The following is a 14,791-nucleotide window of genomic DNA, read 5'->3' as shown; positions in this document are numbered from 1 at the left end:
TTGGTGGCAGATTTTGAAGCACCAGCCGCGGCGCGACAGCGGGACACACGGAGGGAGATTTCCAATGCGCTAACTGCAGCGAACCCATGTAGCTCTGCTGCAGAGTCGAGCGTAATTGCCAGACAAGCAGGGGGAGGGGAAGCAAGGGTTGGTTGCAGTCATGCCGAAATACAGTGCTGGAGCTGCCCAAGCAGGATGGGCTGGCAGCTGGAGAGTACAAGCCTCTCCCTCATGAATTATTGAAGCTTCCCCGAGAGAGAAGTAGGTGGGTCATGCAAAAAAAAATCAAAAAAATCTGAGACAGCCTTTATGAGAAATTTAAACAGACTTCCATCGCTTTTTCCAAGTGATTCAGAGAATCCATTTGTGGTGTCAAATTTACCAGGGCTCCTTTTCCTCACAGCTGCTGGGTTTAGTTTGTCCCAGCATCCATTATCATGAAATAGCCCGGAGATCAATAATGGATCATACCTCAGCCATCTGCAACAGCCACAATGAGAACTGAGGCCTAATGCAATGCCCACAAAGAAATGCAAATACCATGTTTGTTCAATAAACAATACAGCCAGAGTGTGGATGGAATCCCTTCCTGCCTTGTCAAAGTCAAATGGCAATTGAGTCTAAAAATGACATTTCAGAAAGCTTGGGTTATCATCTATGTAATGCGCAAAAAGAGAAATTGGAAAACACTTTTATTTCAGAGAACTAGTCAACAGCAGACTGAATAGTGTCGGAGTGCAAAGGCCACAGAGCCAGTTCAAAGAAAGCATTTGTGTGTGATCATTTGTTGTCCTTCATCGCCATGGTTTCCGATTTCACTGGAAGACTGTAGACTGTGATGCTGATATCAGTGTTTCGGAAAATCTCTTCTAGTATTTCCTCGACCGCTTCCCACTTCAATCGATCTAGTCCACAGCCAATGCTGTCAACATGAAGATACAGACTTCAATATGTCAGTCAAAAACCGCATACATAATATGGCATCTGAAGTTTGGAGCCACTTTTTCACAAGAGAATGGAACTATAACAAACCGGGGCATGGATATTCGGGTCACTCCATTTGTCACACAGTGTGACTTCATGTCCTCCAAACTCCCTCGCAGACTCTCGTAGGTTGGCTTTTGGTTGTAGCGCTTCTTTGTGACCTGCAGTTGGAGGGAAAAACGTCATCATTTAATGTGGCCGGTGGCAATCGAGCAATGTTTATGCAAGATAACAGTGAAATTTATACACATGAATGGAAAGCAAAAGGGCAGGAAACAGAACAACTGCAGAGACCCTCTGTCACTTGCGGAGCCAACGTAAGCTTATTTAGATAAATTAAGGAGGGTAGCCAAGCTTCAGAAAATGAAGAAAAGCTCCTCTTTTTCCTGAAGTATGCGGAACAACAGCGCTGCCAAGAGGACGGAGCAGACATAAAATACACCCTTGATGCGGTGCGGTCGTGTCCTCACCAGATAATAGATGAATCGCCCACCTCTGCTCAGCACAGCGCACTGCCCCGTCAACTTCTCTGAGGAAGAAAGCAACACACCTTCAAACACAAAAGGTCACACAGCGGAAACTTAGCGTGACTTTTATTCGTTGTCTAGAATTAGACAAAACTCAGCCACCAGTTTATTTCTGCAATGCTGTTCACTCGTCAAGATGGTTGCTTTCATACTGCATATTCCTGAACTCTGTTTTCAGGTTTTGTCAAAAAATGTTTCGCTTTATACACCTCTACTCCTTAACACGCGAAGTCCTGCGACTGCGCTTTTTTTGCACGGGCAGGTTTGGAGTTGGAGGGGGATCCTTCATGAGCCACTAACTTACACCTCCCAAACACATGTCAATGCTGCATACAGTACCCATTTTAAAAACAGACACATCCTCAAGTCCAGTTAGTCAAGCATCGCAATGGCAGCAAGAAGACGTACCACGATGTTCAGGAAGCCTCAGCTATTTTACAAGCACTTCCAGATGTGGACTCTGGAAGTGGTGAAGAAGATTCCTTGATGCGATGCATAAGAAAGTTGAGATTCAAGAGGATTTGCGGAGAAAACCGAACGTGATTGAAATGTGGTGTTGATGTGCTGGATCAAAAACTGTGGGCTTGCACAGTGCGCACCAGAACACGGAGATGGCCCATTGCAGTGTTCTACAGTATCGTGTACATGGCTGCCGTGAATGCACATGTGCTGTATAAGAGGATCAAACGAGTCAAGGCGAACATTCCAGTTCAAGCTTGCAGAAGAACTGAGAAAAAGACACATGCAGGTTATTGGACCGGAAAAACGGAGACAAAAGGCGCTACGTGAAACGAAAAGGGTTTCTGAGGGGAAAACGACAACATGCCAAGTGCGTCGGAACAGAAATGGTAGTCCAGAGAAATGTGCCATTTGCCACAAGTACACAGGATCTTCATTTGTGTGTAAAAATTGCCAACAAAAAAATGCTAAAAACAAAAAAAAGTTGTGGAATATGTAAATGTGAGAATAAATAAAATGTTTTTCTTATTCACTCAAGTGCCTTGTTTGCTCTCTCATTACTTTTACCCGTTTTTCTCTTTCGACCAGAGAGGGGGGGAAGGTACTGATCGAATTTGCAACTGCAACGAGCAGGTGATAACAGGTCCAGTGTTACATGGGCGACACGCTCACTTTCATGTGGTCATCTATGGCATCTCAGTGTTACATTTGCTCTATATCGGAGCGAATATCTCGTTGACTTTCAAGAGTCCCTCGATAAGGAAGGTCTTTTTGTTGACGTGAGAGTCACATCGGGTTGCATTTGACTGAGCCAGTGCGCTCGCGCGGCTTCAGGACTCACTTTGCTGCTTCAACTCCTCCACCCCTCTGAACTTGTTCTTGAAGACCACGGCCACGCCTGCTCCCATTCGACAGTCCTCGCTGATGCAGTGAGCCAGAGCCTCATCCCGGGGACAGGAGAACAGGTCCCCGCGAACATGGCTCAGCCTCCACTCGGCTTCCGCTGCGGGCTACAGCGTGAGAGCAACGACACACTGAGACGAAAGCAAGCACAGCAGACACTTGGAGGACATGTTGGGTGGAAGCTCTTTACCTGACTGGAGCCTTCGTCACACGGCTGTTCAAACGAAGACGCCATGGTCGCTCAACTGTGGACCAAACCAACTCAACGTGCAAAAGGCAAAAACCACAGCTACTTATACGTGTATACAAGTGTCGGGTTGTGGCTATAAAACACGTTTGATTCATACGTGGAAAAACTTCCTCGTGAAAACCGAAAACGAGATTTGAAGACTTCTGTCTTCTCGCGAGATTACAGATCTTCACGTCCTATCTGCACAAAGGTTTCATTCCGGAGTTAAATCTATTCGAAATTACAATTTGTGTACTTATTCAAATGTATAAAAATGGAACATCCAGCTGCTAAAAAAAATATAATGAATACGACCGAATTTCTGCATTTAGTGGTTATTAAATGACGAAATATTGCGTTACTGTTTGTCTGTAAATACAAAGCATTTGTGTGGCATTTGACATCAAATGACAAATAAACCACTTTTTTTTCAACAAGATATGCTCTATAAAATGACAGAATTTTGTCCTCGCCGACGCACGCTCAAATAAGAAGACCAGAGAGGAGGTTTGTGGAGATCGATTTATTGATGTCCATCCCTAGAAGTTAGTGCTGTTTCTGCGCTCCGTCATCCAGTCCCCTGGGTTGACATCCATCTGCAGCATCTTCATTACCCATTTGTCACGCCGGGCTCCATCAATGAACTCGTCCAAGGACAACTCCCCTGCGCGGAAGAAGGAACACTCATGCTCAAACACATTTAGACGCTCATTCGGCGCACAATATAATACAATTGTCCATTAACACTCAGAGCATTAAGTGAGTCAGACTGGAACAAGAGGACTCACCATCTCCATTTTCATCAACCAGCTCAAAGATCCGGTCCACCACTTGGTCTGGGGTCAAGAGATTGCACTCCTCGTCCAGCTCTCCATGGCAGGCCTTTTTCAGTCGATAAATAGACTGACAGTGACAGGAAAAGAGGTTTCAGGATATCTGGAGAAGACAATAAACTCAAGTGCAGGGACATTACCTCCACGATCTCCAGAAGCTCTGTCTTATCAATACATCCACTTCCGTCCTTGTCGTACATTTTGAAGGTCCATTTAAGCTTGTGCTCCAGTTTTCCTCTCAGCACAAGGTTTAGAGCGGCGACATACTCCAAAAAATCAATGGTGTTGTCCTGTGAACAGAAGATGGTACAATGAAACAAATAAAACAAAAAAACTGGCATGAGGACTCATCAGGATTTAAACTCACCCCGTTCTTGTCAAAAGCCCGAAACATGTTTTCAATATAGTCTGCAGCCTCCTTGTTCTCGGTGACGCCAAAAAAACTCTTGAATTCGTGCATGAAAAGAGTTCCGCTTGGACATTCCACCACAAACTTCTTGTACCACTCCTGCAACTCTGCAACATCGATCTCCTTATCTGGATCACTTTCCTCACTCAGACGCTGTCCCATGGTGAAAACACTCAAACGCCTACATCCCAACAGAGAAGATCATTCGACAACCAGGCAACGGCTATCATGCTCCCCAGCGTCGCACATCTCGTCTGATCATGAGCATGAGACCTGCGGCTGTTTTGGAAGGTGTGTTGAGGGCACAGATAAGTGCCTGTCAAGATCAATTAATTCATCATGAGAGGATTGACCCGTTATAACAGCCTCCTAACCTCCACATAGCTTCACCGGATTAGTGACAGATTAGGGGTGCAAAACAACAACTCTTCAAGAAAGCAACTGTGGCCATGAAATGAACATGAATCTTTGGGCATCATACACTTGACATTATAAAAGCAGTTGGACATAGTGATTATGATCGATAACAGGAAGTGTTCTCACAATGGTTTAATAACAAAACAGGTGTTTCAACAAATGGTTTTAAATAGCAAATGAACTCCTTCAAATATTAAAATGATATTCAGCTTAATGTTGCTGATATTACGAATATCAGCAATCCTATCACAATGGAAGCTTTTGTTTACATGTAGCTGCTTCTCAGATACCTGCTGACAGTCGAGAGATTATTAATCCACCCTGAGAGGGTTTAAGAAAAGGTTAGGTGCTTGCTCATATGACTCAACAATTCCTTTACATACAGATCACACCGCTGAAAATGAGTATCTTTTGGAAGTGAAAATGTCCTCGCAGGATTTTGCATAGTCTGTAACAGTGGGGTAAAGACAACCAAAGATTTGGAGCATTGGAAAGTGCTGATGGGAGTAAGAAAGGTCATTTTTAACTTGCTTTAGTGGTAAAAAAAAAAAAAAACTAGCAGTAAGCCCAGGCCCAAGGAACACTGATATGAAAACAACAAAATCAGTTAAAATAATGAAACGTTTTACCGTCTACTAGAAATGTCACAGTAACTTTGGTTGCGTTCGAAAAATACTTAATACAATAATAATAATACAAATATGTGCAGGTGGATGTGTATGACAAGCGTACAAAACCGTTTTTCAAAAAAAAAGTAGAAGCAAAAAAACATTTAAATACATAACTTAATTTACTTCACTTCAAATTCCTCACAACTCTGAAGGTGAATCACGATGCTTGATATCCAAACCTGCTAAAAAGTGCGGCACTTGTGGGTTGAGTCCATGATGGTGATGTTGAAGTGTCTCAAATACGCTCACTTGATCTGTCAGCAGCGCCCTCTTTTGTTGAAATGAAGGAACTGGATAAAACTGGAGCATGCGTGTCTTTCAAAAGCATTTCAGAATCCTCCTCAGAATTCATGCTCTTTTCTGACGCTGCAGACTCCACCTTGTCATGATGAAGAGCCGAGAAATCCAGGCTGGTTTCTGTGAGTTCTGTGGAGAAAATAGATCCTTCTGTAGTAGCCACAGCACATCAACACAGGATGATTTTGAGTCATGCGTCACACTCCTCTCTTCTCGGCTCAAATTTGACTTTAAAGTGAGTGATTCAGATGGATACAAATATATATTTTTTAATCATATACTTTCTATCGAAGGGCCAGGGAGGCTGCAGACTCAAGACGTGTTTTACCTGAATCCTTGGAAGAATCAGGACTTTCTGATGACTCGCAGCAGGACGACACATCTTTATCCTCATTTCTGGAAATGTCAGACTCTTTTTCATCAAGCCGAACTCTCTTGTTTTTGCTGGGTTCACAGTCGTCTTCCTCCTCCTCCTCATGGTGTTTGCTCTTCATTCCTTTATTCAAAATGATTTCATTCAGCTTTGAATCCCTGTGGAGAACACAAGTTGTTTACTGCCATTAAAATGTAGTCATTCACTTGAAAGATCAAGAATGGGGGGAAAAAACAGAATTTTTTCATTGTGTTGCTTTTGGCCCCACATATCTTGCCAGATAAACATTGCCCGTTTAACATGACAACAGAATGAGACTTAAATCAAACGTAAAAAAAAAATGTGCCACCATGTTATCTCTGAATTGTCCATTAGATGTCGCCACTTGACTGTCTACATCTAGGACATGACACGAACCTTTATCGTCTTTGTTATAACTGTATGATGCATTTAGGGAATCTGAATATCAAAAGTTTGACGAGAAACATCCATTACATTTGTTAAGAAAATGATCTCAATAGTTGACGAACAAAGAGAGGCCTGTTAAACAATTTCATCCTCAAATATATTCCACTTGGACGATAACGCTGCCGTTTAGTCGAGTAAATAAGGAGATACAACACGGTCCGAGTCAAATAACTTAGATGAATCGCCCACGTAAACAGTAAAGTAACAAGTGCTTGGCAGAACAATTGCATCCCATTCAAAGGCACTCAACTACACTCAAAGATGGTTTCTCTGAAGGGCAAATATCTTTTTGTTACCTGCCGTTATCTTGCAGAGCTATTTCCTCGGGTCTTTGCTCGATCCCTTTATAGGCCGAACAATCTGGCAGCCCCTTGAAGGACGTTGAAAGTGACAATTTGGTCCTATTTGGTAGTCTCAGTAATTCTGAGGCAGCCACGGCTCGGCTGTGAAAACGATGCACACAGACCTAGTAAAAGCACTATAAAAACAATTTGACTTGGGAGCAGTGAATTCAAGACTCACTTGTATGTATAAAAGGGTGTATTGCCTGGTAATAAAACTCCTTTCGCTCGGCTTACGCTTCCATTTTTCCTTTGAGAGAAAGAGAAATACCACTTTAGAAGGCTCATACAGACAAAGACCTTGGTCATATCATAGAATGAAAAAGAAAATCACTGACTCTGCAGAGGGGCCGACACAGCTGACCACCATTACATTCTGAAACGAAAAAATAAATATCCATCTTTGACCTCATTACATTGAGGTTACACACTGAAAAAGGTGACACACCTTCTCAATGCCCCTGAGAAACTTGTCTGTTACTGTGTAGTGTTGCTTTGGGTCAATGAGCAGTTCACACAGACGCTGAATAGTGAAAGGTATTCTGTAAGAGAAAGCAAGATGGTGGTTTAGAATAATGGGAGTACATGCAAACATATTTGCAGATCACATTCTCGTACATTTAAGTTTTTACAAAGTATCACAGCGTTTGGAAGAACTAAACTTGTGTGCAGAAACTCAGCTGCCAAAAAGGGAAAAATATCTTTGGATAAATTTCACATTAACTAACATCGTGCCAAATCACATTATCCAAATGTGAAGAACTTTGAACAACCTGATGTCTTATCCGTATTGTCTGTAAATTATATTAAGTTATTGATCTTTGGACTTGCAATTAAATGCAGATTTTCATGATCTTTTTTTTTTCCATTATTTGCAGCTTCCTCTAAGGAGCTTGAATTCAAACGTTATTTCAAGTCGAAATCGTGGTAACTGTCAGTGCTAGCTGCATCAATGTTTCAATGTTCATTAAGGTGGATGCGTTGTTTTTCAGTCACTCACCCACTGTAGCCTTCCACCATGTTGAGTATCCTTCTCTTCATTTCTGCGAATGAAACATGTTCCATGTTTGGATTATCTTGAACTTCTGGCTTCAGGGAAGAAGCGTGGAAGTCGTCCATCACTTTCTCCAATCTAAACATGAAGTACGCCTTAAAGTGTAACCAGGGGATCCTGAAAGACACCACCAAAGGATAAGAGAAGAAGAAAAAAAGAAACCGTTTTGTTGTTTTTAATTTCCACAGAGACACAACTGTCATGTCAACTGTATTAGTTGTGTTTGTTTCTCAATTATGAACGTGTTTTATAAGGTGAGTTACATATTTGTACAAGAGTAGAAGAAGCCACTCACAGTGTTTGTCCTGTCTTGGCAATGTGACAAATAAATTGCTCCAGCACAGGACAGGTCTCCCTTTTCGATTTCTTCTGAAATTCTGCAGGGCACAGACAAGGAAACATTCAGTCCAGGTCATAACATAGGCAGAGGCTCCCTTCTCAGTTTAAATGACTAAAACAAGTCAAACAAGAAAACTTGCGGACATACAATTCCAGTCAGCGGCACCCGTGTTCCAGTCATTAGCAGTGTGTTTAAACGGGACTATGAGTAACCAGCGAGGGATTTCTAATCTTGCTGCTGAATAAACAACTTGCGATGTCACAACATCAATACACAGGTCTGACAGTCGTCGGGATCGCAATGTTCTCCCAGAGTCAACCTGACGCAGTCAGCCACTCGAGGCTGCACCGTAGCTAGAGCAGAAACAAAGTGTGGGGGGGATGTTCAAGTAAAGTATTGCCTTGCAGTTCCTCCAGCAACACGTCGACATCCATGGCTGAGTTCAGTCACAGGTAGTTGTTAGTTAGCAGAAGTAGCATGTCCTGTCATAACGAGTTTCGCAAGGCGCATGCGCGGTCGCGAGGCGCCTGTCTGCTGACATCACTCCTGCGTCTAACGTGCTGTTTACAGCGCTTAAAAGCTTATAACTAGTCACATAACATATTTGGGTTAATTCTGTTGCTGCTAACGTAACGTAAGTTACTATGAATATGTCTTTTTGTTATTTTATAGGATTTCTGTAACGGAATTAAGGGATTTCAAATCCAAAAAACGAAAACGAAAGTGCAAATTATATTTCAAACATGACTCCTTCGAAAAAAAATATCTGAAAATACTCGTTCTATCATTCGGGAATACTGTTAGCGTTTGTCCGCAAATGTTGGACGACATGACATAAAAGTGATAATAGCTGCTATACAAACTCGTGGTCTCTCGCCTGAGAGCAACATCAAGAAAAAATAGACGTCACTCAGATTATGAACAAAAGTGAAGACTGGCTAAACCATTCATCACTACAATTTCAGAGCAATGACTATGTAAAGCATGAGAACAATATATTTTTCTCATACATGATGCTTTTTATTCACATGTAAAAATCAAATTTCCTGTGATATTGTTTTGATTGAAATGAAACGCTTGTAAAACTACAGCAAAATGTAGTTACTGTATTTTAATAATTTAACAGTTATGTACGGTAAATCAAAAGAATCATAAAGATCATCAAATCTAATCTTGTCATGAACCAACAAATCTGTGATGGCGGGACTGCGCGTGCGCAGCATGACGTATGGCGGAAGCCGTCTTTTTGTCGAGCGGAGATAAACAAAGCCTCTCATTCCACCAGCGGCACCAGTTTAATAACCCTTGAACTGAGCGTTGTTCGTAGCTTGTGCGTTATTTGCGATCACCTATTTCGCAGTACTAGGTATTTGTGCTGGCTTGTCGGAGCTGTTAACTCAGGGCGGCCAGCGTCGGTGTTGTTTTGTTGTTTCGGGGGCAAACCGGTGAAGCGTCAAGTGAGGTCGCGGGTGATCGTAGTCGCGTCGATAAACGGAGTTATCGAAAGGGGTTTTCGTCAATCCATCGCTTGACCGAACAATGGCAGTCCCCATGGCTGCCACTATGCAGCTGAACACATCGAGCCCGGCTCTTCTGGACCACAGCATTCACATGGAAGAGTTTGTAAACATCTCAGGTGATGAAGACCCGCTGCCTTTACATTCTCCATGGACGTTCTGGCTGGACAGGTGAGTCTGCCATGACACTTTTCCTTATCTTTATATGAAAATTGCCGGCAACTGGAATCGATACTCCAGTGTGAAGACAAACAGCATAATCTGAACGTCAGTGATTTTTCTCAGTATAAAATCTTCAACATAACACATTCATTCAGTCACTTTACACCTGACCTACATAGAGACACAGATTTTAGACTTCCTTTTAAAAGTTGTCTGGTACAGAAGTTGAACCGTTGGTGGGCTGAGGTCATCCTCCATAAAATCTGTTGAGTCATTGTCCAACTCTGGAGACACCATCAAAATATGGAACAAATATGCCCCCCCTCCAGAGCTTTGTTGTGTTCTTATTCATGTAACTAAGCGACAATGCACTCATATGAAACGTTATTATTGCTCAAGTTCATCATCCACTTGTTGCATGGGCTTGTTTAAACCAGGTCAGTGTTGTTTACTGGCCTGTTTGTCATCTGATCACCCCCTCTATCCTGCCTGCTCAGAGGTCAGCCAGCTGGAACCTGTCTGAGGAGTGTCGCACTGGAAAAGAACTTGCTTTCACTTACACTGAAATACAAGCAGGTTTCTCACGCTTCTGTTTTGTTTCTGTCAGATCACTTCCTGGCACCACAGCGGCGGAATGCGAGTCAAATCTGAAGAAGATCTATACAGTGGAAACTGTCCAGGCAAGACACTTGCGGATTCTTGTCATGAAAGCAGTAAAATTGATACTCACATGCGTTGACCTCAAAGTACCCAAGTCAAAACAACTGAACAGATAGAAAGAGCCGTTTATAATATTGTCACATGATGCATTTTTTTTAAGAAAATGAGAGAATGCATTTTTCAGTAGTCGCTCATCTAAGATGACCTTGCACTCAATGTTTATGGTTCATGTACTGACTTGGTTCCATGCTGCTATTATGAAGTGATTGTTATTTAAGGGCTCATTGTTCGTCTCTGCGCAGGAAATACTTGGGCCGGGTCAATTACTATTGTAGTGCGAGAACAGTTTGATTCCATAATTGTTTCTTGTCAAGACAGTGAAGGGGATTTTGAGCTCTTTTATAACTTACAACTGGAAAGGCACAAGGCAAAATTAGAAACTGAAAAATGAAAGCGATCCAACAATACTTCAAAATATTCTCATAATGATGTGAAGTCATTGGATTATTGTTAGGATGTGTGAAAAAGCTGTCTGTTTTAGAACTTTTGGAGAGTCTACAACAACATACCTGGTGTCTACAACCTGCCACTGAGATGTAGCTACCATCTAATGAGAGGCGAAAGAAAACCACTCTGGTGAGTTGCAGAAAAATCCCAATATAGCGCCTCATTTATCATTTTAAACTTTGTTTTCTTTCCACACAGGGAAGAGGAAAGCAATGCCAAAGGAGGTGTCTGGAAAATGAAAGTACCAAAAGACTGCACTGTAAGCCCCCACTGTCTTGTTTTAAAAATGAACAATGTTAAGATACGTTATCATTCCTTCACTTCTTTCCCTTTATTTTACAGCCTGTTGTGTGGAAAGAGTTGCTTCTGGCGACTATTGGAGAGCAGTTCAGTGACTATTGTGCAGCAGGTAACTAAGCAATAATAGAATTTGTTAAATCTGATGTCCATGAAATCAGAAATAATTGCACCTTTCAGATGATGAAGTTGTCGGGGTGAGTGTCAGCATGAGAGACAGAGAGGACGTTGTGCAGGTCTGGAATGGAAATGCGTCTCGTGCCACCGAATCAAACGTAACAGGAAGGATAATCGAGCTCCTCCCAGAGGTTTCCTTCAAAGCCGTCTTTTACAAGCGTAAGTCTGTCTGTACAGTTCTGTCGGTTGAGATGTCAGTGATATTCATGCTTTTATGTTCTGTGTTTCAGCACACAAGGAACATCATGCCTTTGAGGGCGGACGATCAAGACATTAGCGGAGCATTGCATTGTAATAATATGCTTTTTTTGTTGTTGTCGAGCAGATCAGCACTAAGTATTTGTGTCACTGAAATCATCTCCTTCTGTAGTTTTTTTTTGTATAATTTTCATGAAATGTTATACAAATTTAAGTTTACAAGGCTTTCGTTGAAACAGAATCAACTTTTTTATGGCTAACTTTGATGGTGTGCATTTAAACAATATTTGGCGAGTAGAAATTCAAGTACATATTCTAGAATTAAGAGTCAACAAAAGTACCATGCAGTTTTTAAAAAGCCTTGTGTTCTAAATGTGTTTCTGATGTGAATCACGTACAATAACTAAAACAATACCAGATGTGTAAGATATATCTATTAACCCTGAAAAGGTAATTTTTTTCACTTTAAAATTGTGACAAGCATGGTTGCATTTAACAAGCTCATCTGCAAAAATGGAGCTTGATGTAGTTACTACTTCACACAAGCAGATGGCAGACCATGTCTGTGGAGGAGATGCAGGAGGTTGCAGTCATGTTTGAGTGATGAAGAAGAGCATCTCCAGTGGATCAGATAAATGTCTGTAAAAGCTATGTAATTTAATTCACGACCATCCCAAACTTTTATCAAAACTGATGGTTTTTCTTAGCACCTTTATCTCTAACTGTTTTCAAGCTTCTGCTTTTTGAAACAGCGATATAAAAGTTGGATATTTAATTGAAAAAAAAAACTCTTTAGGGTTAAAGTTAGATTGTGATCTATATGTACAAATGTATAAAAAGAATTAACACCCCCCCCCCCCCAAAAAAAATATATATATGGATAAGTGTGCCTGTAGGTGAAAATAAAAGCATGACAAATATGAAATGGCTAACAGCAAACGAGAATTTGTAAAGACACAAACACACGCAAATAATTCTTCAAAACAGTTGTCAACAGTATTGACCTTCATTGTCAAATCCCATCTTAAGGATGACAGAATTGTTTGTGTCATATAAAGAAGAGAAAAGCTGATAGAAACTGAAATGGTTTAGGTGTGTTTCTTTGCAAACAATTGCCAAATACAGCAGTAGACGACGCTATTTTATTATTTTTGTTCGTCGAGTTGACTAGTGAATTCGTCATCAGCCAGTTTCTTCGACTGATTCATGTTTCACATCATCAAGTGAAGCCTAAAATAGCCAACTGTAGTTTGCTTTAAGCAGTTATTGCACATTTTATAACCCACTTTTAAGCCAGAAACAGGTTTTTTTTTTTCCAATTGAATCTGAGCGCACTGAGTCGTATGCAATAATTGTTATGCCGTAGAATCCAGTGTTGTGCTTGTTCTGTCCCCCTCCAAACCGAGCACTTTCCTCTTTGTATATAAACTTCAAGCTTATCCCTTTAGAATGGTAACGTGAGTGACCAAAGTATGTTTGTGTCACTGTTGGAGGGTCATGTTTCCTGTGCGAGTGGAGGAAAAAATGTACATACTTGTCTACTATTTTGATAAAGACCTGTTAATATGTGTAACAAGACTGCCTTAATATTCAAACATGTTTCGCGGCTCACTTCAGTCATAGAGGCAGGTTCAACAGACTTACGTGCTGAAAATGATTTTGTTTTATATGTCAGGGGGCAATCTCGGATGATCAGGAAGGAATTCCACTTGAAATGCAGTCTTAATCATCTGGCGAGACATTTGAACTTCCTCTGTTGAAATCGATTCTTGAGTCTCACTGCAGAGAAAAAAAGAAATCAATACGTCTTTACAAATATCACTCTGCCCGTGATCGTCATGAACAATCCCCTTCTGGAATACAATGTGAAGTGGAGAAGTTCTCCAGACCACTAAACTACAGATTTTATTACAGTCTGAATGGCCCCTGTACTTTGGCTGTGCTCCTCACAGCAGGTTAAATCACTGTTTCTTGCACATATGCACATGACCACCAACCCGAGATCTGACAAGCTGTCAATGATTGCAGATCTTGAATGGTGCCTTGTGTTCAACCAGCAATGTAGAATGTTACAGAATTTCTGCATGTTGCAAATGCATCAAGTATTGTTTCTCTGTTCATCTGTGTTGAGAATAAAAAGTATGAAACCTCTGTCATCAATCGTACATTTTTTTTAAACAGTGATCAAAACACAATTGGATCAGATGGCTAAATTGATGGAATTGCTTGAAACAAGTGCAGGAAGAAAGACCGAATGCAACTCAATAAGTACAACCTTACGCTCACTCACTTTGTGGAACATGAAAGAAGGGTCAGAAGAAAATAGTTTCCTCAAAAAAGAAATAATATCGAAAAGTAACTCTGGGAAGATGCATTTGGAGCTGCAGCTCGAGTCCAGTGAGACTCATTAGACCTGAAGCGAGCAACAAAAACAAAGGCAGTTAACCAATTAAGACGGGGCGTCTCAGAGGGCAGAGTGTAAATGCATCTTGTGTGTTGGTAATTAATGCATAGATTTGATCTTAATGAAGCTCAGTAATACATATTAAACCCGGTCGGTGTAGTTTTATGGGTCATTTGCTCTCAACACTGGTTCGGGGAGCTTGCTTTAAACCATTCATATCCAAGTTCTCTGCCATTTTATAGATAGACAGATGGACGGTCAACTTATGTCAGTGAAAAGAGAAACTGATGCATGGTCCATATCTACATTGTTGCAGAGGACATGGCGCGTGCTCACAACCATTCAAATGGGATCTAAAATGAAGAGGGCATCATCTGACTAGTCAGTGCTGCCATCGTGTGGTGCCATCTCTTCCACTGCAGGTCTGCACAGCCCTGTATCTGAAATGAAAACTCCAGCTGTGATCTATTCTCAATCATTTTGTGAATACATGATGACAGCATTTTCATGAGGAAGCACCATACTTTACTTTTGTTTGCTTTAACTTTGAAAAGGTGATAGTTG

At 41.3% G+C, this 14,791-nt stretch overlaps 4 protein-coding genes across 7 annotated transcripts in view; 1 reads left to right on the top strand and 3 right to left on the bottom strand.

Annotated features, from left to right (window-relative positions):
• Window positions 1-24: 24 nt before the first annotated feature.
• Window positions 25-3,324, bottom strand: oard1 (O-acyl-ADP-ribose deacylase 1). Its single transcript, XM_053848636.1, has 5 exons — window positions 3,064-3,324; window positions 2,812-2,980; window positions 1,455-1,513; window positions 1,033-1,145; window positions 25-922 (listed from the first exon to the last, which is right to left on the bottom strand). Exons 1-5 carry the CDS (start codon window positions 3,106-3,108, stop codon window positions 781-783), a joined length of 528 nt encoding a protein of 175 aa, XP_053704611.1. The 5' UTR covers window positions 3,109-3,324; the 3' UTR covers window positions 25-780.
• Window positions 3,325-3,606: 282 nt separating this feature from the next.
• Window positions 3,607-4,626, bottom strand: guca1b (guanylate cyclase activator 1B). The gene is made up of 4 exons (XM_053848632.1): window positions 4,303-4,626; window positions 4,076-4,225; window positions 3,891-4,005; window positions 3,607-3,766 (listed from the first exon to the last, which is right to left on the bottom strand). The coding sequence occupies exons 1-4, from the start codon at window positions 4,504-4,506 to the stop codon at window positions 3,642-3,644; spliced, it is 594 nt and encodes a 197-aa protein (XP_053704607.1). The 5' UTR covers window positions 4,507-4,626; the 3' UTR covers window positions 3,607-3,641.
• A 137-nt stretch (window positions 4,627-4,763) lies between these two features.
• The window catches only part of LOC128749237 (serine/threonine-protein phosphatase 4 regulatory subunit 2-like), a 22,025-nt gene continuing 11,997 nt past the window's right edge, over window positions 4,764-14,791 (bottom strand). Inside the window, exons 1-9 of one of the 4 annotated variants that reach the window (XM_053848630.1) lie at window positions 10,545-10,642; window positions 8,261-8,342; window positions 7,912-8,082; window positions 7,360-7,453; window positions 7,250-7,287; window positions 7,093-7,161; window positions 6,867-7,013; window positions 6,058-6,260; window positions 4,764-5,858 (exon numbers count right to left, since the gene is read on the bottom strand). In XM_053848630.1, coding sequence (XP_053704605.1) covers window positions 5,668-5,858; window positions 6,058-6,260; window positions 6,867-7,013; window positions 7,093-7,161; window positions 7,250-7,287; window positions 7,360-7,453; window positions 7,912-8,051 — 882 coding nt within the window. In that variant the 5' untranslated portion in view covers window positions 8,052-8,082; window positions 8,261-8,342; window positions 10,545-10,642 and the 3' untranslated portion in view covers window positions 4,764-5,667. The other 3 variants (XM_053848626.1, XM_053848628.1, XM_053848629.1) reach the window with 3 other exon arrangements.
• Window positions 9,539-12,677, top strand: LOC128749238 (eukaryotic translation initiation factor 4E type 3-like). Its single transcript, XM_053848631.1, has 7 exons — window positions 9,539-9,993; window positions 10,592-10,664; window positions 11,186-11,280; window positions 11,350-11,410; window positions 11,494-11,560; window positions 11,629-11,784; window positions 11,856-12,677. The coding sequence occupies exons 1-7, from the start codon at window positions 9,845-9,847 to the stop codon at window positions 11,900-11,902; spliced, it is 648 nt and encodes a 215-aa protein (XP_053704606.1). The 5' UTR covers window positions 9,539-9,844; the 3' UTR covers window positions 11,903-12,677.

Source organism: Synchiropus splendidus, chromosome 18 (assembly GCF_027744825.2).
Source record: "Synchiropus splendidus isolate RoL2022-P1 chromosome 18, RoL_Sspl_1.0, whole genome shotgun sequence".
NCBI lineage: Eukaryota > Metazoa > Chordata > Actinopteri > Syngnathiformes > Callionymidae > Synchiropus > Synchiropus splendidus.
Note: the sequence above shows the minus strand (reverse complement) of the source record. Positions and strands in the feature narration are given on the sequence as shown.

Excerpts from the sequence above, each read along its gene's own strand:
- oard1 (XM_053848636.1), bottom strand. The coding sequence starts at position 3,108 with ATGGCGTCTTCGTTTGAACAGCCGTGTGACGAAGGCTCCAGTCAG. Across the intron at positions 1,514-2,811 it reads GGAGGAGTTGAAGCAGCAAA|AGAAGTTGACGGGGCAGTGC; the intron begins GTGAGTCCTGAA and ends TTTCTTCCTCAG. Across the intron at positions 923-1,032 it reads ACCCGAATATCCATGCCCCG|CATTGGCTGTGGACTAGATC; the intron begins GTTTGTTATAGT and ends TCATGTTGACAG.
- guca1b (XM_053848632.1), bottom strand. The coding sequence starts at position 4,506 with ATGGGACAGCGTCTGAGTGAGGAAAGTGATCCAGATAAGGAGATCGAT. Across the intron at positions 4,226-4,302 it reads GGGCTTTTGACAAGAACGGG|GACAACACCATTGATTTTTT; the intron begins GTGAGTTTAAAT and ends TTCTGTTCACAG. Across the intron at positions 4,006-4,075 it reads AGCTTCTGGAGATCGTGGAG|TCTATTTATCGACTGAAAAA; the intron begins GTAATGTCCCTG and ends TGTCACTGTCAG.
- LOC128749238 (XM_053848631.1), top strand. The coding sequence starts at position 9,845 with ATGGCAGTCCCCATGGCTGCCACTATGCAGCTGAACACATCGAGCCCG. Across the intron at positions 9,994-10,591 it reads TGGACGTTCTGGCTGGACAG|ATCACTTCCTGGCACCACAG; the intron begins GTGAGTCTGCCA and ends TGTTTCTGTCAG. Across the intron at positions 11,281-11,349 it reads GGCGAAAGAAAACCACTCTG|GGAAGAGGAAAGCAATGCCA; the intron begins GTGAGTTGCAGA and ends CTTTCCACACAG.